Here is a 21,846-nt window from a genome sequence, read left to right as displayed (position 1 = left end):
GCAGATCAGTGAAGCGGAAGCAAATCTTAACCTACTTCCAGGTGTGCTTTGGTCACTCATGCTGAAGCAAATTAATACTGCTTCAGCTGCCTTTTTGCCAGTTTATGGTAGAAACAGCAGAGTAGCCAGTGTGTCCTCAAGTGTTGCAGTTCATAACCTTTTATCTTAATGGGTGGTGAAGAGGTAGATTTATCCTATATCTACTGGCATCTATGCTGAGCTGTATGTAATCAGCTGAGTATAGTGACCTCTGACTTGCATCATCACTTCTATGGGTCACAAAGACCTTTACTATTAAAAGTAAGAATCTTCTGACAGATATAGTACGGGGCTTTATGTTTTTCATGTAGTTCATGCTTGGGGGAAAGAGGAATGCCTGTTTCCTTGGATATCCTCTACACTGGTTTTCCTTTCGGTTCCCGTCAAAAGTAAAAACATTCCAGGATTTTGCTTCATCTTTTCCTTCTCCAAACAGAAAATAAAAATTGTGCTATTTCTGCACTAGCTATCTGGATAGATTAATTCATGTTCAGGAAGTATTTCAAGAAGTGAAGATTATTATCTTTTGTTCTCTGTATCCCATTCAGTATAGTTATAACAGTAACAATGATTCTTTATAGACAGATTTTAACACTTGAACTACATGACACTGAATTCTGGTTTCACATTATTGTGTTATTCTGTAGGCTTAACATCTAGATCAAGTGATCATTTCAGCATACTAGCTCTTGTTCTCATCTTTAAGTATGCTGCTAGTCATCTATTCCACATACAAGGCATACCACTAACGGGATGCGAGCCATTTCAAAATGGTTGTGCAGCCTAGATCAGAATTGTAACTCATTGTTGCCACAGTCATTCTTGGTACTTGTGTTATGTCATTCCCGCCTCCCTTACAAAAAATAAGCCTCTGTATATTAAATAGAAATGTGCATGATACTTGAAGTTGAAATAATGAGACAAGGTTTTGAAATGAACTGTGCACATTCACATTTCCTACTCCCGTTTTCTTTCAAGTCCTACTTGCCAAGTATTTCTGGAGGGAAAAAAAAAATCCAAAAGATATTGTTAACCTAGATAGTGCTGTCCAACCTGGACCAATTCACCTATCTCTTAAAGATATTCACATGCATCCCAACACAGATAATTTATATTTCAACATAGAGAAAATTTACTTGGTTATAGCTGTCATAGCCTTAAAGGTGTAAGGACTGAAGACCTGAAGAAAGATTTTGGGCACCTGATTTTGTCTTGTTATAACTATGCTTGTCTAAGTAAAGATAACGCCTTTCCCAGTAAGCATACATTGTCAGGGTTGTTCTATGCTTACTCCACAACAAATTATTGTAGATTAAGCCTGTTTGCTTCTATTTTGCATGTAATTTTTCTAATAAAAACTATGTTAATCAGTTTATGCTGTTTATTCAGCAAGTTTTGAACAGCAGTACAGGAGCTGATAAGGTACTTCATTCTGCTGTCACTTAGAGAAATTCATAGTAGTAAACTAAGTGTTGGGAAACTGTCTTATTACAGAAAATAACACTTTTATATTTAGAAGGTTTTCTGAGAAGCTTTGAAGATCAGATACTTTTGGGAAACAATTTAAAATTTATTAAAATAAATTCCCCAGAGGTTCTAAGATTTGCTTGAAGTATTTTTCAAAACATTACATACATGAAAGTATATGCAATTGCACTGGTCACTTACAAGGTACTTCTCCTGCATATCCTGATGAATTTGTGTGGTGCCATCACAGTGAATGACTAACTGATAAGGGCTTTCCAAGGAGACTTGCAGTGACCAGATCACTTGTGATCTCAGACTCAAATTTCCCATTTGATAAGATAGAAATAGCTCTCAAGTAGACTGTAGTTTTAATGCATTAAGGTGTGCAATGCAGTTACTTGCTATAAAATATGGTAATTGAAATGTATTCTTAAAAGTGATAAATCATTAACTACATTAGCTATTTTTCTTCCATTCAAAAAAGTATTTTCCTTACTTTTGCAGAGCTGCAGGTTGTATGCAACAAAACACTTACGAGTATTACTGAGAGCAAATGTAGAGTTCTTCAGCAATTGGGGGATTGAGTTACTGGTGACCCAGTTACATGATAAAAATAAAACTATTTCTTCTGAGGCACTTGATATTCTAGATGAAGCATGTGAAGACAAGGTGAGCATCCTTTCTCTTTTCAACTTTTTTGGTATGCTACTCTGTAAGCTGTTCCCCACCCCCTCCCCCCAGTAGCAAAGTAAAAGTATGCAAGAAGCTACTGATGATTTCCTTTCTTGATTGTCATTGATGGACTTCATAATAGTTTATAGACCCCTTGCTGAAAATACTGCAGTATTAATGACAAGAAAACTTAGATTTCTGGATTATGCTTACTTTTAAATATGAATTCAAACTAATTCAGCTATTTCAATAATTATACTTTTTGTAAAGAGGATATATATTAATGACAGAAGGTACTTAAAGTGGATAATATTAGGATGAGGTTAATGCTGTTTGATACTTCCTTTTGTGAAAAACTTGCTGCCTCATTGCTGGCAGACTGTTGTAATTGTTGTAGCTTTTAGAATTATATAGTGCTCAGATATTCTTTATGCATTTTTAATTATTTTAGGCCAATCTTCATGCCCTTATCCAAATGAAACCAGCTCTTTCTCACCTTGGAGACAAAGGTTTGCTTCTACTCCTAAGGTAAATGTTGAATATGCTGTTTGACTTGACACTGGAAAAAAAAAGTGTTTGTTTTTACTAAAATCATGTGATTTAAGTGGAGTACTGACTGTCTGACGTTACTTTACAGATTTCTGTCCATTCCAAAGGGGTTTTCGTATCTAAATGAAAGAGGTTATGTAACAAAACAAATGGAAAAGTGGCAAAAGGTAATACTAAGAATAAGACGTGAGCGTTCGCTTGAAATTAGGAGGAAGAAGGATGTGAATACACAGGTTTAGAAGGTCAAAGATTATTAAAAATAATTTACATTCATATATCTGTATTGCTAATGCCAATACATTTTTTTTGCCTCAGTGACTTATGATTTTGCGGAAAAAGGTTGACAGGGACTTACAGTTCCATAGCTCCTCTGTACATGCGTGCTTTTGATTTACCCAGGCCTTTTATATAATTTTGATATTCCAGCAAATATTTCAGGAGTGTAGCGACTTACTGACTTTTCAAAATAGATGGTTGTGTAAGGTCTTATCTAGAGAAGTGTGGAAAGGAATACTACTCTTCAAGATGCCTGTCACTTCTGGTTATAGAATCATTTAGGTTGGAAAAGACCCTTAAGATCGAGTCCAACCATTAACCTAACGCTACCAAGTCCACCACTAAACCATGTCCCTAAGCACCCCCTGTCTACATGTCTTTTAAATACCGCCAGGGATGGTGACTCAACCACTTCCCTGGGCAGCCTGTTCCAATGCTTGATAACCCTTTCAGTGAAGACATTTTTCCTAATATCCAATCTAAACTTCCCCTGGCACAACTTGAGGCTGTTTCCTCTCGTCCTGTCACTTGCTACTTGGGAGAAGAGACTGACACCCACCTCGCTACAACCTCCTTTCAGGTAGTTGTAGAGAGTGATAAGGTCTCCCCTCAGCCTCCTTTTCTCCAGACTAAACAACCCCAGTTCCCTCAGCCGCTCCTCATAAGACTTGTGCTCTAGGCCCTTCACCAGCTTCGTTGCTCTTCTTTGGACACACTCCAGCACCTCAATGTCTTTCTTGTAGTGAGGGGCCCAAAACTGAACACAGTATTCAAGGTGCGGCCTCACCAGTGCCGAGTATCAAAGGGACAATCACTTCCCTAGTCCTGCTGGCCACACTATTTCTGATACAAGCCAGGATGCTGTTGGCCTTCTTGGCCACCTGGGCACACTGCCGGCTCATATCCAGCCAGCTGTCGACCAACACCCCCAGGTCCGTTTCTGCCGGGCAGCTTTCCAGCCACTCTTCCCCATTGCATTGGGGTTGTTGTGACCCAAGTGCAGGACCCGGCACTTAGCCTTGTTGAATCTCATACAATTGGCCTTGGCCCATCAATCCAGCCTGTCCAGATCCCTCTGAAGAGCCTTTCTACTCTCAAGCAGATCAGCACTCCCGCCCAACTTGGTGTCGTCTGCAAACTTCCTGAGGGTGCACTCGATCCCCTCATCCAGCTCATTGATAAAGATATTAAACAGAACTGGCCCCAATACTGAGCCCTGGGGAACACCACTTGTGACCGGCCGCCAACTGGATTTAACTCCATTCACCACAACTCTTTGGGCCTGGCCATCCAGACAGCTTTTTTACCCAGCGAAGAGTACACCCGTCCATGCCATGAGCAGCCAGTTTCTCCAGGAGAATGCTGTGGGAAATGGTGTCAAAGGCTTTACTAAAGTCCAGGTAAACAACATCCACAGCCTTTCCCTCATCCACTAAGCGGGTCATCTTGTCATAGAAGGAGATCAGGTCAGTCAAGCAGGACCTGCCTTTCATAAACCCATGCTGACTGGGCCTGATCACCTGGTTGTGCTGTACGTGCCGTGCAATGGTGCTCAAGATGATCTGCTCCATAACCTTCCCCAGCACCGAGGTCAGACTGACAGGCCTGTAGTTCCCCGGATCCTCCTTTCGGCCCTTCTTGTAGATGGGTGTCACATTGGCTAACCTCCAGTCAGCTGGGTCCTCCCCGGTTAGCCAGGACTGCTGATAAGTGATTGAAAGTGGCTTGGTGAGCACTTCTGCCAGCTCCCTCAGTACCCTTGGGTGGATCCCATCCGGCCCCATAGACTTGTGTGTGTCTAAGAGGTGTAGCAGGTCGCTAACCATTTCCCCTTGGATTATGGGGGCTTCATTCTGCTCCCTGTCCCTGTCTTCCAGCTCAGGGGGCTGGGTACCCTGAGAACAATTGGTCTTTGTTGTTGCTAATTAAAGTTAAATCTAGATCTCATGAAGATAGAATTAGCTTATGCTGTTAGGAAGTAAATAAGAACTCAAGACCCATTAAGTGAAATGTATCATTGTCATGACTAGAATAAAACTCTTCATATGTTATTTTGTTTTTATAATTGATTTTAAGTGCTTGGTCTCATTCCTCTTGGCTTTTAGGCATTTTTTTTACTAACTTATAAGCTGTCACTTCTCTAGGAATACTGAAATACATGGTGGTCTGTTGAGATTATTCGGGTTAGTCAGATGTGAATTATTTCCTTCTTTCCTTCCTTTTTTAACAAATTCACTGAAATAATTATGGAATCAGTTGTTGACTCTCTGCAAACTCATTGTATGTACAAAGTGCAGTAATTTTGGTGAGCCTCACCTTCAAATCATAAAGAAATTCAGCCTTCCTTAAGGAGCACTTCAATTGTTCCTTCCTTATAAAGTACCATTCTATAAAAACATTAATCATCTAAATGTATTTTGTCAACTGTTGTCGTCTTTTAGGAATATAACTTAAAGTACGTTGAATTGATTGAAGAACAACTTAATGAAGCACTTACAACTTATCGCAAACCTGTTGATGGCGATAACTATGTTCGTCGGAGCAACCAAAGGTAAACTCTCCAAAAGAATCCCCTTTGTCTGAAAAAACTCAAGAGTAACTCATTGCATTACACTGCAGTGTAATTTATTTTAAAAGAAAATTTCAGAATTGCTGGGAAAACATATGATTTCTCTTTCTACCAGATTACAGCGACCACATGTCTACCTGCCAGTTCACCTTTATGGCCAACTGGTGCACCATAAAACAGGCTGCCATTTATTGGAGTCTCAGGTGAGGATAATAACTGTTTATAACTTGAAAGATTTTTGAAGATGTCGTGGTTTAACCCCAGCCAGCAACTCAGCACCACGCAGCTGCTTCCCCCTCCCCCCCTCCCAGTGGGGTGAGGAGGAGGAAAGGGGGAAAAAAAAAAAAGTAAAACTCGTGGGTTGAGATAAGAACAGTTTAATAACTAAAGTAAAATATAATACTAGCAATAGTAATAATGAAATATAATAATAATAATAGTAATGAAAAGGAATATAACAAAAAAAGGAAGGGGGAGGGAAGGAAAAAAACCAGTGATGCACAATGCAATTGCTCACCACCCGCTGACCGATGCCCAGTTAGTTCCCGAGCCGCGATCCGCACCTCCCAGCCAACTCCCCCCTGTTTATATACTGGGCATGACGTTCCATGGTATGGAATATCCCTTTGGCTAGTTCAGGTCAGCTGCCCCGGCTCTGCTCCCTCCCAGCTTCTTGCACACCTGCTTGCTGGCAGAGCATGGGAAACTGAAAAGTCCTTGGCTTAAGAGAAGCACTACTTAGCAACAACTAAAACATCAGCGTGTTATCAACATTATTCTCACACTAAATCCAAAACCCAGCACTGTACCAGCTACTAAGAAGAGAGTTAACTCTGTCCCAGCCGAAACCAGGACAGAAGAGTATTGTAACCCTTTTTAAATATGTTTTAAAAGAGATAGCATTTAAACAGTTATTGCAAAATAAGTAGATTATGAAAGCCTCAAGTTACATGGGTCCAAAAAGTTGTGAAGACAGTCTTTGCCATCTAGTCTCATGTAAAATTCTTTCCTGACCACTGAAATATTAGAGAAATACCTTGCAATGTTTTTCTTAAAATGGCTAGCAAAAACTTAGAATGGAAAGCAACTCACCAATAGAAATAATTTTTCAGTCTGTAAGTGAATTGTATATTGACAAGTAAAACTGTGCCTATCCTTTTATGCATACAAAAACGTGGAGATGAGGGAATAAAATCTTCTTTCTAATATCCTGAAGAGCTAAGAAAACAAACCTTGATCCAATTCATATTTACTTAAATAAATTGACTTTTAGTGTGGGTTTGCAAGATGATGTAATGAATTGTATACAATAGTCGAAAAGTTCAAGAGAAAGCTTATATATTGTAGCGTGTTAATTTGAATCTGTTATCTTCATAAAATCTGAATTAACCTGGTGCAGTCAGTGGTAACGTTAAAATTTTCTACCTGCATTACTATTGCTGTTTAATTTATGGTTATTATGCTAGAACTGCCACTGTTTTATTTTAGGGTTCATACTTTAAATTAGCACTTTACCTTTATTAAAACTGCAAGAGAACCTGTTTTACTGAGGTCTCCTTCTTTTCATTTTCAACTGTTTTTTTCTTCTGTTTTTCTCCTTCAGAATATTGTTACAGATCTGAGTTACACTGTTCATTCCCCAGTGCTGGATAAGTGGGAAGGAATTAAGCAGCTGAAAGCAGCCCTTTGGGCCTTGGTTAGTAATAGATTTACCATCTCTTTGCAGCTGTTTGAGTTCTGTTATGACTCTTGATTCTGAAATAACTAAGCAAAATCCCTTAAAATCATTATTTAGGGTTTTTGTCACAAAATGTGTGTGACTTTCCAAGCTAGTGGAAAGCACCTTAAGTGGACTTTCAGATGAAAATTGTTCACTTGCACCTGTTTTGTTTTGAGTCTTTTAATAGTTGCTTTGTCTTTCTTTTTGGGGGGGGTGGGGGGGGTGGGGTGTGTGTTTGTTGGGTTTTTTTGGTGTTTTTTTGTTTTAAACCAAATAAAAAGAACAGATTGCCACATGTAGCAACAGTATTACTATGGAACCAGTGGTTACCACTTGCTGTGGTCTATTTTTAATATATTTACTGTGGTGTTCCAAAATTCAGTTTTTCTGGAAGAAAGTTGGCTGCCACTGTTGATGTGTGTGAATATATATGGTCATGACATCCCTGGTATTTGGGATAATATGGGGAAAACCTAGTGTCTGTGCCTATCCAAGCTACACTTCTAAAGTTGCTTTGCCACCTCAACTGTTCGTCTGCCTCTTTCTTGTCTTCCCCAAAGTTTATTTTGGAACATTTGTCCAACGTGACTATTACTGGAAGATATTGTAGATATGTAATAAAATGCCTGTTTAAGAAGAATGTAAAATGAGTAATTCAAGATCATACTGCTGGCTGTATTAGAATTGGTAAAATGAGGAATATGTAGTAGTTAACTGTGGCCAGTTTTAGGTATTATACATAACGTCCTGAGTCCTTTTTTGGATTTGCATGACTAGGAAATGCCAAAAAGGGTGCTCAAATTTCTAATTGCTTTGAGAAGATATGGCTTGAAACTGTACCACCAACAAACAGAAATGTCGAAAGCTTTACACTGATAGTGCTGCAGATCATGTAAAAATCAAAACTTATTTGACAAACTCTTTTATTCCAGGGCAATATTGGATCATCAAATTGGGGTCTTAACTTGCTTCAAGAGGAGAATGTAATTCCCAATATAATGGCACTTGCGCAACATTGTGAGGTTCTCTCTGTTAGAGGGTATGTGTATCTGATTTATACATAAAATTTACAGATGGTAGTTCCAGTAGATTTTCAAATAGCCTTACCTAATTTATGTGAATATAGTTTTGCAACTTACTTGGAAATCGGTTATTAAAGATCACTGATCAATCTCAGTCCTATACAATCTCAGAATTGTATAGGAAGTCTAAAAGAACATGCAGTAAGCAAATGAAACCTTTGAAAAAAGATACATACTACTTTTTTCCTTTTTTAAAAAAAAACCAAAATATTTGCTATTTATATCTCTGTTGGAATCAATTTATTTTTCTATCATTTTTATTCAGTATCTTTTTTGAATCTTTAAAAGAAAGCATAAATAGATGGTCTTTTGCCTAATACTGCTACTGCGTTAATGTTTGTCCTTTAAAAAAAAATAAAGGTACTTTTCTACTTTATGTATCAGGCTCTTGTAATAATTTTTTATTTTTTCATAGTGTATTGTTCTCAGGTATTTTAGTGCATTTCTTAAGCTTCCATTGATTTACAAATAAAAATCGGGATCAAAAAGCTATTTGGCAATTTTGTGAAGTTTCTGCTGAATTGTTTTGAAACGGTTTCCTTTCAAGAGAGAAATAAGTTCAGTTAAATTAGATGCTATTATTGTTGCTTTTTTTCTATATATACATTAAATACAGAACCTGTGTCTACGCGCTTGGTCTAATAGCCAAAACTAAACAAGGATGTGACATTTTGAAGCATCATAACTGGGATGCAGTGAGACACAGTCGTAGACAGCCTTGGCCAGTGGTCCCTGATGACATGGAGCAGCTCTGCAATGAACTTTCTTCTATACCCAGTACTCTTAGCTTGAACTCTGAGTCCACCAGTTCTAGGCATAACAGTGAAAGTGAATCTATGCCTTCAAGTAAGTAACAACAAAAAAACCCCAAAAACAAAAAAAAAAACAAACAAAAAAACCCACAAGCAAACAACAACAACAAAAAACCCACCACAAAACAGCATTTTGGTGTTCTTACCGACTTTTTGGCAGGATGAGGTTCAGGCAAATGGTTTAAAGGTGCTATTGCAAAAAAGAAGAGTGCAAGCCAGGGGACAGTTATATACATTGAGAGACGTAAACAAGTGAGAGGGAAGAGAACAGTGTCTTAAATTTACATTTGGTGTAGAAATAAGAAATTTTAACATTAGGATAAGTTACTAGTTTTTTTATGTCAAGTTATGGCAGCTTGCTATAATACCCTGCAGAAATCTCCATGCTTTAGGTATAAAGATACATTTACTTGTTTGTTCTCAAAGAAATAAAGGAATATTTAGAATATATATTCTGTGTATACACACGCACATATACAGTATTGCTGTATTTAAATCCTTGTATATTTTGTGTATCTAATACATTTTAATTTTGCTATTGATATTTGAAATTTAAATCCAGAAATATACCATATTTAGATATCATTAAAGGAGTGCATCAGTTGTAATCTTAGTAGCTGAATATTTGCACTGAAATAAGATAGTGTGGCTTTTCTTTTGAAGCAATGAGACCTTCAGCTCAGGTATTCCTGAAGATACTTAATTTACAGTACTAAGTTCTGCAGAAAAAATGTTGAATTAAAATTGTGGTAAAACGTAGTCTCCCATTTTAGCTTTTATAGAATTGCTTACTTTTTCGAAACATAGTTTATACACTTTGAAGAAACATCCATTTTCAGTGACAGTCTCATATAATTTCAGGTATGTTCATCATGGAGGATGACCGTTTTGGTAGTACTTCCACTAGTACGTTCTTCCTAGATATTACTGAAGATGCAGAAAAAATATTTTATGACAGACCTGGACCTTCAAAGGACAAAGACCGTAGTCCCTTTCCTTTTTTTTCTTCTAGCAGACTTGTGAAAAATCGCATTCTAAACTCTCTTACTCTACCTAATAAAAAACATAGAAGTAGCAGTGATCCAAAAGGAGGAAAGCTGACATCTAACAGTAAGTCAGGCCTGAGGCGAAATCGTACTGTAACAGAACCTTCCAGTAGCATAGACTTTCCTGCTGGGGAAGAATTCAACCCTGTTTTCAGAGTTCCTAAAATCCAGACTTTACGATTAGAAACTTCTTTTGTCAGAAGTAAGCACGTGGAAGATACTGATAGTACCCCAAGTATTGGAGAAAATGATCTGAAGCTGCCAAAAGGTCTTGGAAATGAAATTCACCAGGAAAACACAAGCAGAGAAAGGCTAATAGGAGATGGTACTACACAAACACATTTCAAGAGTCGTAGCTTAAGTTTTAATACAGATACCACAACAAGTGGCATAAGCTCAATGAGCTCTAGCCCTTCAAGGGAGACTGTAGGTGTGGACACTACAAACGTAGATACTGACTGTGGAAGTTTGAGTACTGTGGTAAGCACAAAAACAGTTAAACCAAGTCAGTGTTCAACACCACAGTCAAACCACCTGCCTCTCTCAAAATCCAACTCTGTATCCCTGGTACTGCCAGGGTCATCTTATACACTTCCCCGAAGAGCCCAGTCTCTTAAGGCTCCTTCTCTTGCTACAATAAAGAGTCTTGCTGACTATAACTTTAGCTACACAAGTTCTCGAGATGCCTTTGGCTATGCTACACTAAAACGCTTACAACAGCAGAGAATGCATCCTTCACTGTCTCACTCGGAAGCCCTAGCATCTCCAGCAAAGGACGTGCTGTTCACTGACACTATTACCATGAAGTCTGGCAGCCTGGATTCTCGGCTGACCCCAAGCCGGTAAGAGATTATTATGTGCTTGTTTCTTCAAAGCTGTAAGAGCAATTAAATAAGAAAAGTATCTTTCTAATATTTTTTCCAACTTCATCTAAAAGTGACACTTGTTGCAGGATGATTCATAACTTTGCTGAAAGCAGTACCAATATTAGGAGGAGAATAGGCTAATGAGAAGTCTGAACTTTGTAAGTGCTGTCAGAGAAGCCCAGCTTTCATGGCTGTCCTCAGTCCCTTTAATGCTGTTAGTGACAAAGGAGTATGTTTCCTTCTATCACATTTGCTTCCTGTTTAACTTTTTTTAATATTTAAATGCAATTGCACTGCTAACATTTCTAAAGTTACAATCACACAAAATTGCTCGTGCAGTCAGAGCTGTATTTCAGAAGAGAATTTTCTCAATGTCACTTGGTGAGGTTTTAGGACGGGCTCCTGCCAATATGCTATATTACTGTTCACTGAGGTCAGTGGTGAGATACTGGTACCACTGATATGAATGTGAGTTTGGCTTCTTAGCTACAACAGAGCAAAGATTTTACTCATAGGGTTTATTTTTAGATTGCAGTGTCACCTCTTTATTTTTGAGTAATATTAGCTCTTCTGAAAACTAATTGGATAGTTATATATCTAGCTCATTACATTGATGCTGTTCCCAGCAGCTACAGTCAGTGCTTAACAACTTTCTCTTAAAAGCTTTTCTACTTCCCAAACTTTTCCTTTCAAATCAGCTTTTAGCTAGTGGGTTGGATTTTCAGATTACTATTGAAAGGGAAAAGACACTTTCTATCTCTGTTTTTACCTAAATATCCTGTCTCACATGAGAGAAAGGGGAGAAGTTACCAGCACATTAGTCACTTCCTTACTGCACAGAAGAGCAAATGCCCAGTCCCTGAATTTCAATCCACATATCCAGTTGAGTGTCTATAGTGCCTGTTTATTACTACTAGTTTCCTTCCTGATTAAGAGCAACATTAATTTTTTTATATTTTCACATGATTCTGCAAAGATGCCATAAAAGATAAGTGTTGTTCCCTTTGTTCAGTTAAGTTAGAACTAGACTGAGTGTACTGATTAAATTAAGGATGATTCAGTAGTTAAGCTGCACCATCCTGGGAATCAGGAGTGCTGTTCCTTGCTCTGTCACTGGCTTCCTGTGCTAATGCAGGAACAAATCAGTGTCATTTCAGTGGCAGTACAGATTCTGTTGTGGCTGTAGTCATGCCGTACTGTTCCTTGCAGTCATGCCCTTGATATGCAAAGCAGCCTCCCTGCAGTGGACTTTCATCCTGAGACTCAGCATGCAGTGTGATACTAACTATTCCTGGTGCTTAGCTGTTCATGATCTCTTGTATTGGTGGTTAGGTGTAAGGATTTGAGCTGACCTGTTTAACGTTGAACTGAAATGACTGGAGCGCTCATATCTCTGAGAAAGTTAAAAAATTGCAGATGTACATATTACAAAAGATTGTCAGATTGTCTTGGTTACTGATATAATTGATTGGAAAGACTATGATTTAACTAGTATATGTATTTTTCTTACTGGTTACAGCTGAGTGTCTACCGAATAATTGTGGTCCTTTTAATTTCAGAATATGTTACTACTTCCAGCTAAATATTGTCTTTTATTGCTGTTTAATAAATTGGAAAGAAATATTCTGTCCTTTTTTTGTCTTCTAAGGTCATTCTTCTGTCAGTCTTCAGAAAATTTTCTTTGAGTCATGCTTCATTCACAAATTCAGGCGTTCATAGCAAGTAGCAGCTGTAAACTGACTCCAGTGATGTTTCTAGTTGTTCCATTCATTCAAAAGGTTGAAAAGCTTATTTCTTTGCACAAATTATTTTGTTGAGGCTAAACTTTCCACCTCTGTCTTTAAAGACCAACCAAAAATGTTAAGGTGCATGTCTCAAATCCTGGTCATGGCTCTCGCCCCATCACCTGCAGACATGATTTCATGAAAACTTATCAGTGTTTATCACTACTAATGATATATCTGTTAGCTTTTCCAAGAGAAGCAAGGACAAATGTTTAGGATTAATACATATATCTTAATATAGACAGTAATTATAGAATGCTTTATTATGAAATAACTAATGCAGTTGGTAACTCTGGGTTTTGAAGTATGGCTTGAGGTTTTATTGCAAGTCCACTGCTACTGTAATTAGCATCGGTCAGAATTAGTAGCAAGAAAACTGTTGATGTCCTATAATCTGTGTTCTGCACATTCCCATTGCATAATAATGTCTTGAACAACACATAGTCAAACCATAATAATTTATTTTTATCTCAGTATAAATCTGTTAAGCTGTTATGGATGAGAAGACATTTTAATTGCCCATCTAAAACAAAAAAAGATAGAAAATTATTTCTAAGGCAGAAAGTCCAGCTTAAGAAATAAAATGTTCACTGTACTTACCTTCTAATGTATAATAATTTGCAGTAATATAGTAAAAATTTACTGTTCCTAAAGAGAGTCTCTTTTTACTAGGAAGCTTTAATCCACTGCATAGACCATCTACTTAGGTTGATTAGCAGAAAGCATTAATAGGTTTTTATCTTCAATGAGAAGTAAAATGAGAGATGGCCAAATGAGAGATTTCCATCATCAGGACCCTGATCAGCACTGAGGACTTGTTCTCCAGCCTCCTCTCTCCTGTCTCCTTTCCCAACCTATTTCTTTCTTTGTTCCTCAGGCTGCTTGTCACAGTCAGCTCTGCTCACTGCGCAGGTTCAAGTTTGTTCTTTGTCTGTTCATGTTGAGCAAATTCTTCCTCCGTGCTTGGGTGACCTAGTGGGTGGCTCCTTTAGAATACAGGAAAAAAAAAAATTCCTTGCTCGCATCTCTGGTACCTAGCAGGCTCAAGCTCTGCGTTAGCAGTTTAAAAGCCTAAATCTTTACTGACTGTGTCTGGGCTGTAAATCTTTGAAGCCTGGTAAGTTGGAGAAAACTTATGTTTTTACAGGGTTGGCAACCCCTTAAGCAGAAGTTCCATCCTGCTATCTTTCAAGTCCCTGTCCCAGGACTTTCAAAAAAAAAAAAAAAAAAAAAAAAAAATCACAAATTTTTACCTGAGGAACTGCCAAACCATGCAATACAACATGAGACAGAACAAAAGCAATGAACCTATAGCTATAATTTGACAGAGTAACAAGCTCTGGGCTCTACAAAGGGAAGATGAGGATAGTCTTTGTGTCAGCAGTCCTTCTTACTTGTAATGTGCCAGAATGAGAGACTTACCAAGATTGTGATTTATTATTTCAATGTTGCAGGTTCATGAAAGCTTTAAGTTATGCTTCGTTAGATAAAGAAGATTTATTAAGTCCTATTAACCAAAACACACTTCAGCGTTCCTCCTCTGTTCGCTCCATGGTTTCTAATGCTACATATGGTAGCTCTGATGATTACATTGGCCTTGCTCTCCCAGTGGATATCAATGAAATATTTCAGGTATGTATGTGATAACTTAATGGATTAATTTGCATTTTCATACTGGAAGGTAGTTAACTGTTGCATTATCATCAGAATAGATTAGATTTACAGAAATGAGGAAAACAGGATGTGGTACTTTCAAGGAATGCATTTTGGAGAACGAGTTACTTTTTTAACCCTGTTTACAGAAAAGTGCTAGTCTGTTTTGTATTATTAGGCAAATAATGACACAGACTAGGTTAGAAGTGTGTTAAACAGTGGTAGCATAAATATGCTGTCATAAGATTTTTAGCTGACAGCTAGCTTTTATACTAAAATTAGCATAGTCTGTGGACATTTGTTAATATCTCTCTAGCCAACTAATTGATATGTTCATTGGTCAACCATAAATGATGTGCATAATCCCACAGTAAACTTCCTGCTACCATGATTTCTGCTACCGTGATCTTGATTTAATATTACTTTATTTGCATATCTGTCATCATAGCATTAAATTATATTGTCTTTACTTAACCTCACAGTTTATTTCTTTAAGTTAAAACAGATTATCTTAAGTGTCTTATCAATTGCCTTCCTCTCTCTACTTGGTTAAAACACATTCCCATCTAACAAACTGATGCATCACAATGTTTAATATTCTGTTACCTAATTATCAAAAACAGGATATGGTCCGTGTCAAAGGTAAATCAGTGGCTTCCTTATCTTTAGTTTACTTAGTCTTTGCCTTTCAAACCTAAATTCGTTTCTTACTAATCTCAAAGAATTACTAAAGTTAGAGCAAAGGCAAGATTTTCCATCATACCTGCTTCTATTTCCCCTTTATGAAATGACTATTTTATTTCTCCTCCACAGTCTTTATGGCACGTTTATGTTGCCTCACTTCTTTTCTCTCAACTCTTTTTGTAGAGTTGAGATGTGTCTCAACTCTGCAACATCTTACAGGCAACACTTTATATGTTCTGGGTGGTTTTGCTCTACTTTCCTGAGGTCTCCAGTGTTGTAGAGTGATTGTGGACAGATCATTAATAGCCACTTCTGGGTCACTGGTTTCCTTACAGCCTGTCACCACTATGTTTTACCGTTTACTGACTGTTCATAAGCCTTGCTTAATAAATGTTCATTCACAAATGAATGTTTTTCTCATTGGCTTTTCTTTACTACTCAGGAGCCCATTCTTAACTTCTTCCTCCAATTAGATCTTTTTCCTGAAGTAAAAAATTGACATTTTCCTCATAAAAAACATCTTTTTTTTTTTCCTTTGTATATAATTATCACCTGTGCTAACTTTAACTTTCACTTGAATATTCCAGGTAAAGGAAACTCCATATTTCCAGAAGAAAACTATACCTCCATTTGATGACCGTGGAGCTAGGGTCTTTGCACCTGATGCAGAAGGTATTGGTTTTGTTCCTCTTCTGTACCTTTCTATTTTTTGTACATTGGGTGGTGTGTTGGGTTTTATTTGTTGATTTTTTTTCTTTACAGAAAAGGTTATTTTTAGCTGTTAATTTTTGAGCTGTGTTTGAATTCAGGATAGTGGGCTATTAATTCCTTTTTTATGTAGTTCAAGATAATGTGATGTTGCTTCAAAGCTTGATCCAGCTCTAATAAACTAAGGAAAGTCTACGTATCTTTGATTATAATATGAGCTAATGTTAACTGAAGACTGGTAGTGATACTGTATTAAAGAAAGTAACAAAATTTAAGCTAAGATAAAATATGTATGCCACATATATATTGAGCTGTTATATTTTGACTCCCCTTTGATTACATGTGAATTTATAGGAACCAATAAAGGTGTTAGATGTGTATTTCAGAAAGTAAATTTTGTCTTTCTGTGATGTTTCTGTGACAGTTGATCAGCGGAGGTGATGGAACATGGTACAAGAAAATTGCAAGTGCTCTGTAATGCCTGGCTTGTTCTGGAATGCGCTTTCTTTTTACTCTAGAGTAGTCAGAAATCTGTAGGGCATCAATATGTATCTTTTCAGTAGGATAACTGAAAAAGAAACATTGATACTGGTCCTAAAGTAGTATAGGATAGCTGTTGTCTTGCTTCTTAGTTAACTGGAACTTTATTACAAGCACTTTGAACATCCAAATAGACACATCTTACTGATTTTTTTTTTTTCCTTTTGTGTTGTTAATGTAATATATAAAGATGACTTTCCTGAAAGTGTTTCTGTAGTTTACCAAGTTTCAGTGTAAAGTAATGCCTGTTCAAAACTGTATTTGCTGGTATTTTCCAACCAGGGAAGAGCATGTCACTAAAGTGTCTTCGGCTTGTTTCTGCATTGTTGAGTCTAGTTTCATCCTATTACAGGCACTAAGTTACAGTTTTTAAAATTGTGTTTCTGTTTTCATTGGTGCATATGTCATTTATACATCTGGTATATTGTTGTACTAATCTTGTTTGATACTATGAAAATTCATAACATATTAATGTTACATGGGTATTTCTATTACTAATGTTGATATAATGTCAGGATTTACCACATATCTTCTTACAGTATGTGTGTTTAGAGGTTGAATTCTGTCCTTTGCAATGTTTTGTTATATATGATAAGCTGGGACTAAAATGTGATGTTTATTTCCTGAATGCTAACAAATCTTGGGAGCTTAACCATTCAAAAAAAGTTTCTAGATCTTCACACACACACCCCTCCCAGCCTTAAAAGGCTTAAAAGGGGAAATTTAATTGAAATAATGTTTTATTAACTGTTGGTTGTATGGTTTTGTTTTTTCTGATGTCTAATTGCTTATCTACAGGTCTTCCATCAGGTACAAGTGATGTTGTCAAAAGTCCTTTTCAGATGCTCCGACAGCAGATCAGTCTCACAGAAATAATGAATACCAGCCGTTCGGATGCCTCTCAGTTTTTAGAAAATACAGAGGATACGGGGCTACAGGAGCACACAGATGAGAACTGCCTTTACTGTGTCTGCATTCAAATACTGGGTTATCAGCCTAACAACAAAGTGAACTCTTCATATAGTCATACAGGTTAGTGTTCCTTGTGGGGAAGTGTGATAAAACTGAATGAAAATATTGAATTTTGTTCATCTTTAAAATTGATGAATCTGTAAAGGTGGTTTTTGTTGTGGGGTTTTTTTTTACTGACTATTGACCTTGAAATTAATTCTTCTTAATAAGCTTACTATGTAACCAATGGTATTTCTATGGTTGTTTCCATCTTTTCTGTTTCCTAGTGGTGTTAGTAGTTAAATATTTCTAAAAGCTTATCAAAATATAAAATTCAAAATCTTATTTAGTACTTACAAATGGATGTCCTGAAAACTGAGGTTTGCAGTCAAACTAATGAAAAGTCTGACTTCAAGTCTGTACCATAAAACAAAACAAAGGAAATCTGATTGAGGAGTCTGAAGTTGAGCTGTAATTTCTGGGATTTAGTCGTCTTTCTTCATATTTTGAGATTCAGATCAGATTCAGAATTATTTTCTTCCTAACCTCCTCTGCAGAGCTTGCAGTTACATGCCTTTTTACAATGTCTATAATAAAAAGATAATCCCGTAATGGAAATTCCAATTTCTGCTTAGTAGAAATCCTTACCATTTTACAACAGTGTTATGCATTCTAGTAACACATAAAGAGTATTGTTGGCAAGGGGGAGGGTGCACAAAATGGGAGGGTGCACAAAATGGGAGGGTGCACAAAATGGGAGGGTGCACAAAATGGGAGGGTGCACAAAATGGGAGGGTGCACAAAATGGGAGGGTGCACAAAATGGGAGGGTGTGCCGAGAGAGCTGATTTTGAGCTCAAGTTCAGTATCAAGAAGAGATGGCAAATAAAATCCCGATTGTAGTCTTCAATTAGCATGAGGGGATTACAGACGAGGCAGAGCCAGGCTCTTGTCAGAAGCACAAAGCCGAAGGATGGGAGACCACGAAGGATGGGAGACCACGGACATGTGCTGTAGGAATGGAAATTCCAGTTAAACGTAAGGGGAAAAACTCTTTGCAGTGTAACTTGATCTCGTTTTGAAGTGAGCCCTTCTTTGAGCAAGGGGTTGAACTAGGTGATCTCCAGAAGTCCCTTCAGACCTGTGTTTTTCTTTGGTTCTGTTAACTGCACGACAATTAAAAGCTTGGATTTTACATTCATCTCTACATCCAAAATGCCAAAGGCTATGGATAGTGAAACCTCCCAGAAGAATCTTACTTGTCACATCTTTCTGTTGATGAAGTCAGAGCCCTTTCTGCAAGACCTGTGGTAATTGTATGAACAAAAAGCTTGTGCATATGCAATAGCATCTTTATTATGTTATTGATATATCCATGCTCTATTTTACATAAGAGCTCTACATGTGATTACAGTTTTTTAGGCCTCTGTCAGTGCTTTTCACTCGAGTATTATAAAATTAAAAAAAAAGTTATTTTTAGACGTTTTGAGTATGATTTGTCCAAAATCAAACATCTATTTTCCAGCTGTTTTATATGCTGATAGTTACTGTACATAGTGCATCAGTGTCTTGCATGCTTAACATTGTTAAAAAATAAGAAAAGCGTTTGAAGTGAGGAAAAATGTAAATAACAAAGATGCAACATCTTGTTTTTCTCAGATTTTTCAGACATTCCATATACTGACTGGTGTGGGCAGACCATACACAACCACTTAGATGTGCATTCCTCCAAATTTTCTGGAATTTCAAGCTGTAGTGATGCAGTATCCCGTGGTTCAGCTAGCAGCACCAAGAGTACAGAGCTTGTACTAGGTAAGTTTGAAAGCCTTATGATTATTAGAGACTATAACTCTTAAAGTATTTTTTAGGTATTATGGAAAAATAATATTTTATTTATATATACTGCAACAAAGTAATGCTCTTTATTTAAAAAAAAAAAAAACAACAACAAAAAAACAAAAACAAAAAAAACACCCAACAACCAACCAACAACAGAAACAGCAACAAAAAAAAAAACCCTCTTTGGATGCCCTAATCATTATCCAGGAAGGTAGTTGCGTTATCAATGACTATGGCAGATGGCATACTTTCAAACTGTTCTGCTTTAGCTTTATGGCATTTTTGCAGGTAATGTAAATGCAGCTCTGTATCCGACATTACAATCAAATTGATTGCCTTTTTTCCCCCCACAGTGTTGTTAGTTTAAAAAAAAAAAAAAAAAAAAAAATCACTGTATTTTTGTAAAGAGAAAGACATTTCTTTTTTAGGCTTGTGTTTTACATTTTGAATTATCATAATTAATAACAATTGAATCTCACAGATTTTTCTAAATATCACACGGCATTTATGAAATGCTAGTTTACCTTTTTTAAATATTTCCATGTTAAAATTCATGAAAATAATATTTTTGTTTTAATATTAATGGAAATATTTGTTGGTAGTTCAGAATACATACATAAATACGTACTCGTGTGTGTGTAATGCTAAAACAGACTTATGTGGCATAAGATTAGCACAATCAAAGACTATTCTGCTTAAACTCCATACTGTTGAATTTGTTTTTCCAGGAGTAAAATCAATCCCAGATGATACACCAGTGCGCAGAATACTTCTGCGGAAAGAAGTCTTACGTTTAGTAATCAATTTGAGTAGTTCAGTAGGAACTAAGGGCCATGAAACTGGACTCCTGACGTAAGTTAAATACATTTCAGGTGTTTTAGCAACATTTAGTTGTATGTATTTTCTAAGATCTCCAAGATAGTGATTCACCTTATTTCTGACTTCTCAAAAAATTGTCAAGCAGGTATTACTGTGGGTTACTGGGGATGATTGAACGTAATGTAAAAGCTAAGCAAAGAATTTTCCTTTTAATATATTTGTTCTGTCTTTAATTTCTTACTCTTCCCCGTTATTTTTCAAATCAGTAATTCAACTGTAGTGATGTTTCATTACATACCCAGTATGTCATGCATCTTTAAAAAAGAAATGATAATTCTTTTTTGTTATTTGTGCCAAATAATATATATCAGATAACCAGAATAACAATCTGAAAGTAACTTCTTGAGAAACACAAATCTGCTTTAAGCAAGAGTACAACTACTGGAATTAATTTATAGAAAAACTCATGTTAAAATATAGGAATATAAATCCAGGGGCCACACATTATAATAAAAAAATGTAGGTTTCTGGGCTAGTGATGTTGGAAACTGACATACGACTGCTAAAGGAAAATGCAGAAATGCTCATTTTAGTTTTAAAAATGTTTACAGGCAATTAAGTTTTTTGTATTTTTTATTACTGCTGTACATGTGGATGCCTATTCTTTGATATACTGTTTTCTTTCTACATCTATTATTTTAAGACTAGGTGATCTCAGAGATTCTGTACAACTTTCAAATTATATATTCTATTTCATCTCATTAATATGGATTTCTTCCAATTTGGTACAAAATAATGCTATCTGTTCTGATTTTCTTGCTTCATCAGATCCAGAATGTATAATGCCTATTACTGAAGAGTTCTACTTTTTTAATGATGACAATCAAAATTTAATTGAACAGTTTTTAAAAAATATGATGGAAATCTGTTCAAGACACTCAAAATTTTGTTTTTTCCTGTTTTTCAGAATTAAGGAGAAATATCCTCAAGCATTTGATGACATATGCCTTTACTCTGAGGTGTCCTACTTGTTAGCACATTGTACATTTCGACTTCCATCGCGAAGGTTCATTCAGGAGCTATTTCAAGATGTACAGTTCTTACAAGTAAGTGGAGAGTTCAGATGCATTGAATGCACCAAAATGTGCCAGCTGGGTGCAGGTTTCATGTTCTGAATGCTTTCAGATAAGTCTTAAAGGAAACCATTTTATGATGCCTTTCTAGTAAAATCTCCAATGACATTATTACTTCATCTATCTTTTTCTTTTAGATGCATGAAGAAGCAGAGGCTATTTTAGCAACACCAACAAAACAGCCAGTAATTGATACATCAGCTGAATCCTGACCTCTGTCTTGTGCAATGCATTGCATATAGACTTTCTGAAATCCTCAGACAACCTCCAATTGACTGGATAAAAAGCTTTGGAGCATCATTTTCTAGACCGTTCCAGAAGCTACTGGTACCTGAAGACTGAACTGAAAACTTTTTCTTCCTTAACCAATTACTGCCCCAGTCTTTTGAGCCCTTTGGGGAGTTATTAAACATTACCATAGTTTTAATAATAGTAATTACCAGTATATGCAAGAGCCGAGCACTGAACACCTCCACAAGTTTTCATTTCATTTTTTACCATAAATTAAAAAAAAAAAAAAGGACAACAAGCAGAGACATCTTTTATGATTGACTTTCGATTCTGTTCCAGAAAAGCAGAATGATGCCTTGCTTTTTAGCCCCTGGATACCAGGAATCAGAGAGATGAGGGTGCATTCC

At 36.7% G+C, this 21,846-nt stretch overlaps 1 protein-coding gene across 1 annotated transcript in view; it reads left to right on the top strand.

The window, feature by feature from the left end:
* LOC127028023 (rapamycin-insensitive companion of mTOR-like) overlaps positions 1-21,420 on the top strand; it is a 63,701-nt gene extending 42,281 nt beyond the window's left edge. The window contains exons 20-35 of the mRNA XM_050913852.1: positions 2,011-2,175; positions 2,630-2,706; positions 2,816-2,894; positions 5,445-5,554; positions 5,688-5,775; positions 7,176-7,268; positions 8,225-8,331; positions 8,991-9,220; positions 10,048-11,074; positions 14,337-14,514; positions 15,807-15,891; positions 17,380-17,499; positions 19,077-19,229; positions 19,985-20,108; positions 21,043-21,181; positions 21,346-21,420. Coding sequence (XP_050769809.1) covers positions 2,011-2,175; positions 2,630-2,706; positions 2,816-2,894; positions 5,445-5,554; positions 5,688-5,775; positions 7,176-7,268; positions 8,225-8,331; positions 8,991-9,220; positions 10,048-11,074; positions 14,337-14,514; positions 15,807-15,891; positions 17,380-17,499; positions 19,077-19,229; positions 19,985-20,108; positions 21,043-21,181; positions 21,346-21,420 — 2,850 coding nt within the window. The remainder of the gene's footprint in view (positions 1-2,010; positions 2,176-2,629; positions 2,707-2,815; positions 2,895-5,444; positions 5,555-5,687; positions 5,776-7,175; positions 7,269-8,224; positions 8,332-8,990; positions 9,221-10,047; positions 11,075-14,336; positions 14,515-15,806; positions 15,892-17,379; positions 17,500-19,076; positions 19,230-19,984; positions 20,109-21,042; positions 21,182-21,345) is intronic.
* Positions 21,421-21,846: the final 426 nt, after the last annotated feature.

Source organism: Gymnogyps californianus, unplaced genomic scaffold (assembly GCF_018139145.2).
Source record: "Gymnogyps californianus isolate 813 unplaced genomic scaffold, ASM1813914v2 HiC_scaffold_138, whole genome shotgun sequence".
NCBI lineage: Eukaryota > Metazoa > Chordata > Aves > Accipitriformes > Cathartidae > Gymnogyps > Gymnogyps californianus.
Note: the sequence above shows the minus strand (reverse complement) of the source record. Positions and strands in the feature narration are given on the sequence as shown.